Source organism: Mercenaria mercenaria, chromosome 12 (genome assembly GCF_021730395.1).
Source record: "Mercenaria mercenaria strain notata chromosome 12, MADL_Memer_1, whole genome shotgun sequence".
NCBI classification, from domain to species: Eukaryota; Metazoa; Mollusca; class Bivalvia; order Venerida; family Veneridae; genus Mercenaria; species Mercenaria mercenaria.
This window is the reverse complement of record NC_069372.1, coordinates 66,267,945-66,277,680: the sequence shown is the minus strand read 5'-3', so window position 1 is coordinate 66,277,680 and position 9,736 is coordinate 66,267,945. Positions and strand designations below refer to the sequence as shown.

Sequence of the window (9,736 nt, the reverse complement as noted above, 5' to 3'; positions counted from 1 at the left end):
TCAGGTTCGCCGGTTATGGTTTGGAATATGCTGATTCAACTTGATTGTTAAGTATACAAGAAAATCTATATGAAGATCCTTTGGGAGAATGAATCGCAAGGTTGATAATTGATGCTAAATAAAAATATTCCCAGCATTTAAGATAGATTTAAGAGAGGACACAATGGACTGAAAGACTGGCCAGCTGACATGCGCGACACAAATATAGTCCCTATAAACTTTGTGTCTTAAGGGTTAATCAAGTATCCACTCATTTTAGCACCATTTTTCTCCTGAAATTTTATCAATGTAAATAGAATAGGTTTTACCTAAAACAGATACCAACACATCTGACATTACACTGTTTTATTAGCCAAAGCTCAAAAGCTTACACAATGAATTGTACAATCAAAAATAAATACATTTCAATGAAGAAAAAAATGAATGACACCAAAAATGTATGTTATGAAATGACAGTCATAAAAAATTAATTTGAGAAAGTGTTTTCAAATAACAATACATATTGAAAATACAATTTAATATAACAGCACAACATACACAGCATAAAATGTTTTTCAAATAATTATAATTCAGGCTGGTCTCTGGTTCACCATGTAAAGATGCTGGTGCATAGTGCGCATGCTTGGGTGCGATGCTGCAGTCCACATTTAAAATGAATCACCTCTAATGTTATCATTATAACTTGTAAGTCATGTTGATACAAGATGTTGGCTGCAAATGGTCATATGGGCCATATTCTACCCAAGGTGCATCCAGTAATCCAGAGGTGTGCCAGTATTTTAACACATTTCTGCTTGTTGTTATATTTCATGTTGAGAAAAAAAAGCTATCCCCAATTGGAAAATTCACTTATAACAAGTAACCTCACCTGTCCAAAAATATCCATTTATTTTCAAAAGGAAAAAGAAAAAAAATTTAAAAGAAATGTGCTACTATCACAATAGAAACTATGGATCTGACAACAGAATTACTAAATATAGTTATAATAAAAGAAAAAATAACAACATATAAACAATCTCACATGGCCACAGATACTATATTTTCCAGGTACACCAGACAACAAGGTGGATGAATGGTTACAATGATTGGAAATGACTAGATCATGCTGTATCATACAAAAATATCACATTATTTCTTATTGCATTTTCTCAATTATTAAAATTTTAACCATAGAAAGTTTAAATCTAAATTGTGTCAAAGGGTTAGAGATATATGTACATTTCATTGAAAAGCATATTTAAAACACTTGTTTTAGACCAATCAAATAATTATTTTGATTTCTTGTTATTAAAGCAACACATAAAAAGGCAACATACTTGAAAATTTAATATAGTGGCATGATAAAAATACCATCTTTTCATTTCATCTACCTAACTTTTCCCCTATTTGTGAAATTATCAAAGAAAGAATTCTCCATAAAAAATCACTCAAAGCTTAAGGACAGGACATAAACTTTAAGCATGCTTTGTTTCAACCCAAGCCATACAAAAATATTTCTTTTAAACTTAACCATACAAGTATCAGCTCCCAATAAAATGTACAAAAAATTATTATATTTACCACCAGTTACCAGTATCACAGTCTATCCTCTAACCCTAAGACAACAATTCTAAGAAAACTTTAAAAGTAACATGGTTTCTGATTGGCTGTTTACTTTCAAAAAGAATACATACCCATTCACTGGATAATTTTGAAAGTATCTCACCTATGTAACAACCAATCAAATTCTTCACAATGTTTTTTCTAATTTTATAATTTAAGTTTCAATTACTACACATAATGCAGGTGCATATTTTCTAAACCAAAACAAATTGTGAATATCAAGACAGTGGTCTTTAAAACAAAAACAAAATGTGTATTTAAAAGGTAACAGTTACAGTTTTTCAATCATCACAGTCATACAACATCACAAAATTAGCACATGTCTGCCAGGAAAAGTATGTGTCTAGTTTAAAAACACTATGACTACCAATTACACCTAGAGCACTACATAGTACACAATGTGCAGCATCGTTATTGTCCAATAACTAGTGCATCATTTCCCATGAAACCCTACTAACCCTATACTCCTTTTTGATAGTTTCTGTTTAAACACTGCTGTCTGGTTCCTGTCTCGCCATGTAAACTTTCTAATGGTAAATTTTAAAGACTTCACTCGAAATTAATCAGCCAAAGTTGGCTTGACAACTCAATAAAGAATAAAATCTAATCAGTCAAAATCTATTAACAACTCAACAAAAACATGTTCCCATCAGCTTAGCACAGTATCTCTCCCTCAGATGAAAATATTAATGACTGCCGAATCAGTCTGTACCTTAATCTTAAACTGAATTTGCAAAAGCACAACCTAGTGTTCTTGTTAATGACCTTTTCACTCCTTTATTCAGACAAACAGAATGTATGTGTAAAATGGTCTCAAACTAGGAGTATATAAAGATTTCCTGGGAGGTGATGCACGTGATAACAAACAAAATATACATCTAGTATAAAATATCAAAGTCACCAACTATGATTACACACCTAACTTTACATTTTCTACCATAAACATTAGCGATATGCACTTTTTTCACCGAGAGATTTTTTCATACATCAATGATAATATAATGGCAATACATTATCAAATTTGTTGGAGACAACTATCACACTCTCTTCAACAATACATATGTCATAGAATGTTATATGCTTTAAGAATGTGTTGGTAGCTAGTAATGAAAAGACAGACCAAGATGTTTGAGAAAATTACACTACTCAAAACTATCCCCCTGTAAACTTAAACGTTTTAACCCTAAGCCTGCTGGCGGCAAGTGATTCTGCCTTTGCGACCAGTGCAGACCAAGATCAGCCTGCACATCCGTGCAGTCTGATCATGGTCTGCACTGTTCGCCATTCAGTCAGTATCTTTTTGGTAAGCACCTCTTTTAACAGTTAATGGTACTGTCCGAATTGAAAGATGGACAAGTTCATTATAGAAAGTTAGCAGGGTAAGGGTTAAGTAAATAATTACCTTCTGAGAATTCAAGTCCTCAAAATTACTACTACAGTACTCTCAATTACATGAACATCACAAATCATAAAAAAACATAATTATATCTATATCTCAAATTTGTTGCATTTTTTTTTTTTGTTTTGTAAAAGTAGTAATTCTTGTCATGAAAAAGTAGTCAAAATATTAAAGATAAATGAATTGAAAGACATTTTGGTAAGCTGAACATGAAGGATGAGAAGAAAAATCTGAAATGACAGATATCTTAGAAGATGTGGTGGTGAAGATGAGTGTTTTTTTTTTACTGTAATGGTTTCATGATGTTAATATAATGATGTGCAAAATAAAGCATGAAGAGAGACCTAAAATGTTATAACTGGATGCTTAAATTATGAATAAAACACTTGATCAATGTTAAGACAATTTTAAAGAGACACACCTCCAGATGTCTGTTTTTTTTTTTTTTTTTTTTTTTTTTTTTTTTTTTAAAATAAGCAGCAAAGTCTGCAATATTTCAAAATCCTAAGTTTGTAATAGTTTAACTGCTAGGGAATAACATGAAATGCAGCTGAATTATTTCCATCAAACATAAAAGTTTCTACTGCATGACAAATGTTTTTTCATGTCTTCTACAAATTTTACACTTCACATGAATATATTATTACAAACAATAAAGAGTGTTTTATTACTAAATAATATTTGGGAATTTTTATTAATATAGTACACGAGTGTTTATATAAAAAATCCTGCATAGAACTCATTTAAATGCCCTATTTTAATTTTTCTCTTACAATTACCTAGAAATGAGGTAGTTATAAACTGATGTCAAGCAGGAGGTGTGCCTATTTACGATATACAATATATTACAAACTTTGTTTGTACGCATCAAGGTTACATGATTTAATCAAAGAGTCAAAGCTGTAACATAATTATATTTTTCTGTATCTGTTTCAAAACTATGAATTTTATAAGTTAAATCTTATTTTTTCTTGTAAATAATCAAACTAAATGTTCAGAAATTTTATGCCTGCTACAGATTTCAAAAGATTTTAATAAAACTTTTCATTGTTTACCAGACATTTTTTTCATATTAAAGGACATCTGATGAACCCAACAATTTTTACCATCTTTCTAATAATTCCTACATTAGAACCCTAGCATTAAAATCAATCCTTTTTAGATGCATACAAAATACTGAAACCTTCAACACAGACGAATGATATACACAGTCCATGATATATCTATAGTACTATAGTAAAACATTGCCTAACATATACTATTACTATCAATTACATCTTACATTAAGCGAACACCAATAACAAAACTTATTATCATTATCATCATAGCATAATTTTTATCAATTCAAGTACAATAATAATTCAATTCTACCGAGAAAACTTCACAATAATTCCATACAAAAATGTTCAATCATAGGACACCTTCCTGTTATAGTGTTATATTTTTATCACAATTTATATTTTGAAAGGTTCCTGAGTTTACATTCGACAAAAAAAAAGAGCAGAAAATATCAACCAAAGTTTGTCGATATTCAGTATCCTTGAAATAAACACCAAGGCTTGAAAATATTCATGTTCATGAGAAATCAGAAAAACAACTAGACCATTCTTAAAACTTTTTTTCTTGAAGTAACTGACATTTAGAGGGTCAAATTTTCAAGAGGAAATACCTTTCTAAGATTGTCTGCACTTCTTTCCATGGCAAAGATGACAAAATTCTAGGGTGTTCTTTTAGATGACAAGCTGACAAGAGCCAATGGTATTATTTTTGACTGTCAGATGACAAAAGCCAAAAGTGGAATTGCCAACAGTCAGCTCACAAAACAAAAGGGTGCTACTTCAAACAGTCTACAAACAAAAAACCCAGATGGTCAGCTAGCTGACAAAAGCCAATGGTAATATTTTCAACTGTCAATTAAAAAAAGCAAAGGTGGTATTTCCAACAGTTAACATGGTCATATTTCAGACAGCTGTGTGACAAAAGCAATTTTAGTACATCTGAAAGTGACAAAGTCCAACCATTCCTACAGCATTGGCATCATTTAAGAGGTGGTGTGTAAATACAATCTATTGATGGCAATCAACATTCTCCGAGCACTTTTACAAAACTTCAAATCTTAGGATCACAACAATTATAGCACAAAAAATATTCTTAACAACAGCACAGTTTTATAACACATTATCAATCAGTTTAATCCATCTTACACAGTGAAGGATGGCCTCAATACAAACACATTTACTAAATTGTAAACAGCACAAACAAAACAATCGTAATGTCTTCCAAAACTGTGTCTGGAAATAATGTGCATGGGAACAAGCATGCTCAGTGTCCATTTATCAATCTTGACATTAAACTCTTCATTGTGTACTTTTGTTTTGTTTTTGTTTTGGTTTAACTTTACATAAACATAGTTATAGGTCATACGGTTACTTTTCTGCCATGGTAGAGCCCACCTAAGCATTATGTCAGGACTTGCAGGCACCTGGTGAAAATCCCTGTCCTTCTGCAAGCCAGCTGGATGGATTCCTCACATGAAAGAACTTTACACCCCAAGTGAGTTAACCAACCAGCAGCGGTGTCAGCAACCTTCACCACTCAGCCACAGAGACCAGCAGCGGTGTCAGCAACCTTCACCACTCAGCCACAGAGACCAGTAGCAGTGTCAGCAACCTTCACCACTCAGCCACAGAGACCAGCAGTGGTGTCAGCAACCACCACTCAGCCCTTTGGTTAAACATTTCACAAAATCCAGCTAAATATGTTTTGCTCTCCCTCCTTTGCAAACATTCCACCTTCCTTCTGCTGTACCCTAAGTTCATTTATGGAGTATTACAGAGTCTAAGAAAACAAAACTGATATTGCACACCAAACCAGAATGCTCTTAAAACTCAGCTTAGATACTTTGACCCATTACATCAGATCTTATTCATAGTCATGTACACTAACAGTTTGACTATTCCTGTCCAAAGAAAGTGACAAGCTCAAAGATAGATTTTATAACCTCTCTAGAATCATGAGTACAATGGGAGTGTATCAATATACAGACAATGTTTACATAAACAAATGATCCACATGTGTATTACTAAGATTATGAGTTGTCTTTACTGATAACTAAAATTATCTGAAAGTACATCACTTTACTTACAGGAAATCCAATTTAAATAATATATAGCAGATCCATCTAAAATAAACTATTTGATCACTTCCTAGTTTAAAACACTAACTATCTTCATAGACCCTGGACTGCTCACAAAACAAATGATTCAATCAAAACTGCTAACAAGAGTTTTTCATTAATGAATTTCACCAAAATGCCCTAATTAAAAAATCAGTATCACCTGCATGGCAGTTACATTAAGTATAAAACTTGATGGAATAGAAGACAAGACCATTAGCATGTAAACTTGTACATTTTCATTCAAGTAAAACAGAAAATAATTATAAAACATTGTAGTAAAATGTTGTTACTTTTTCCCATGACAGAAAAAATCAAACTAGTCAACTGTGCAAAAATGAAGGAAATTACTATTCAAAAATGAAGGAAATATTGTTCTAAAGAGACGGAAATTATAGTTTAAGAGATATGGAAATTATTGCTTTTAAAAGTGAAGGAAATTATTGTTTTCAAAAGTGAAGAAAATAGCTGCTTTATTATTGTAACAATTTAACTAGATGAAAATAGAAATAAAATGCATAACCATAAGTTAAATCAAGAACAAAATATAATGCTAATTTTCTTCTTCTGGTCACATCTTTACATCTAGAGGTAACATGATTTTTTGACTGTTATTGAAATGGACACAGAGTCATATTTTATAAAATATTTTAAGATTATATCGGCAATACACATTTTTTTAGGTTGAAAGCCTTTCATATAATTTTAGTGAGACATAGACTGTGGGCTTTGTATGAAACAGTTATAACTCTATCGATAAAACAAACCCTAAGCCCTAGATTTTCAATTTATATATCAGTAATCCTTATACTGTAATACTTAACCAGCTCTTAATTTTCTATTCTCAAGAACAGCTGATAGACAAAACCTTGTACTTTGACAAACATCATATTCTTTCATTCCCCAGCGCAGATTTTCTCAGACATTTGTAGCCTCTTCCATGAAAATGATATTTAACAACATTGTCAATATCTTAACATTTCAAGACTTCTCTTTTTACAATTATAGATGATAAAATCACAAAATTACATGCTTCCATCACTTAACAATAGAGGCTGCAATTTCATCCTTTTACAGGTGCGTGTGTGATTTCTTTTGAATCTAATTTCTATTAATTAGTTTCTGGTGTGTAAATTATTAAAACATTGTTACTTTTCACACAGTTAAGCCATAAACATTCAAAGTGTTCTTGAAAAACTGGAATCTGAAGTTTAAATAATTTAGATTTGCGTCCAGCTAACGCCATTATTTTTATTGGACTATTTCTAGCAGATCCTCATCATTTTGCAGAGTGATCGCTACACAAACTGATGAGCTTCCGTATACTGAAATTGCAACCTCTCTAATGTCTTAATATGTATTACATCATCTACTCTGATATTCATATATTCTATAGAACACAAATTATTTCTACCTTGCTCATACAAAAAAACCAACTCAATACCTAATAACAATATTGTTCCACGCTACAGATCAAGATGCGTTAACAGCAACTATCTGATATCTGCATGTTCTCACGTATCTGTAAAATCTCCAAAGAACCTTTGGACTTCTTTCAAAACCTGTGACCTTGACATTTCTATTACTCCTGTCTTTATGTATATTTTCTCCTCACTCTACAAATAATGAATTTTCGTCTATGTTTCTGTCATTTTTCATGTTTTAGTCTTCTTATCTTTGGAATACATGTGATTGATTGTGCCTCTGCTATACTTTTAAGTACTAGTACACTCTTTATACTGGTACCCCTTCCGAATCACACTGGTACAAACCCTGTAGTAGTTCGGGTACCAATATATACACCTCCAATTCTTTAATACTGGCACCAGCTTCCCTTTTTGGACAGGTACCTTGTTTGCGTCTTAGCACTGCTTCAGAAATTTTAACTGAACTGCTAACTATACTATCCATTTAGCACATTTTTCCATAGCAGACATTAAACAACTGAACACATCTATTGTAAATCTTATTTGCTATAACCCTAGCACAAAAACCTCCATAACACACCTCAAGTCATGCTCCAACATAATCTATCTATAACACTGCTCCTTCTGTACAACACAGTTTTTATATTTTATTGTTCTTCATACCAAACCTACTGTTTTGTATACAGCACTTCCAAATTTTCACCCATTTCAATATTTACTGCATGTACAGTTGTTTGGTTTCTTTTAATTTTTGAATGAAATGTAATACAATGTACTGAAATCATAAATTAATTTCTAATATCAAACATTTTTAAAATGTAACTACATCTATTTAGTACACTACAGTGGTGTACTCATTAATTCTTAAATTAATACACATGTATTCTGTGTTCTCCCAGTAAATACAGATGTGTCCTATATTTTTCCAGTAGACGACCATGTGTTCCATATTTTCTCACAGTGAATACAGTTAAGTATTTTGTATTCATCTCAGTGAAAACAAATGTGTTCTATATTCTTACAGTGAATACAGATGAAAGACACCAAATCACTGATATAACAGTGGGAATGTAAGTTCAGAGATCCATTATTTATTTTGTATTTAAACATGGCAGGAAGGAGGGAGGGAGGTTCCAGAAGTTATTCATCCTCGTATATCCAGACGTCTCGTCTTGTCAGCTTCTTAGTGAATTACCTTTTTCTGGTTAACATAGTAATGGAAATTCTTTTGAAACTTTCTGTGGAAGAATACTATCATAAAGCTTTGCTTGGAATCAACAGTCCAACTTTCAGTAAGTCCTCGATAATCTGATGGATGGGAGTTTTCATATTTCATGTAAACGACATACATTCAAATACTTAATCTTGGCCTGTAACTATGGTTTTGTGACTGGAATATGTAAAATGTAATTTCTCTTTCTGCAAAATGATAAAAAGTTCCAATTTTGTGCCCATAAGCCCTCCTTCACTGTTATGTTGACTCCACCTCCAACCTGTGCTAGTCCCACCCATTATCTTTGATCATGTGGGCCAACTCAATGATAAATTTTCCCTCCTTGTATTTCTGACTAGACTCAAATGCATGCTCCTGAAAATATAAAAAATACAATATAAGAAACACTTAGCTCAGTAGTCAGGGCACTGGTACTCAGAGGCAGAGCAACAGGCAGGGCAAAATAGCCTGTAAGTAAAACTCAATAGCCAGGAAAACAAACTGTAGTTTGCTTGAAAAAACTTAGCTGCCATGGATACAAAGGATCTTATAGCCAGGAAAATGATTCCAGTAGTAAAAAGTAATCAAAAAACTAGACTTAGCTGCTAGAAGAAAATGACAGGCTCACATTAAAAACCCTGTGTGATCTTTTTATGGCATAGCATATGTTATAATGAAGAATTTATGCTTTCGCACGGTCCAAACATTTTTTGTTCTTCCTTTATTTATTGTTTTCTTTATATCACTTTAAGCAGTATAGATATGCAAAAATTACGGCAAAATCTAAAGTGACATGAAAAATAAAACACAATCATTACCATACATCCTTTTTAAATACAGGATCTTTCCTAGATTCAATGATGACAGAGATTTATGTTGTTTATTCATGTTATATCTGTGAATGGGTTTATGTTACCTTT

The 9,736-nt window shown here is 32.1% G+C and overlaps 1 protein-coding gene across 2 annotated transcripts in view; it reads right to left on the bottom strand.

Moving 5' to 3' along the window:
• Window positions 1-330: 330 nt before the first annotated feature.
• Window positions 331-9,736, bottom strand: part of LOC123533594 (protein yippee-like 1) — a 77,646-nt gene continuing 68,240 nt past the window's right edge. For both annotated transcript variants that reach the window (XM_045315300.2, XM_045315301.2), the window contains exon 5: window positions 331-9,191. In XM_045315300.2, the coding sequence (XP_045171235.1) occupies window positions 9,102-9,191 (90 nt within the window). In that variant the 3' untranslated portion in view covers window positions 331-9,101. The remainder of the gene's footprint in view (window positions 9,192-9,736) is intronic.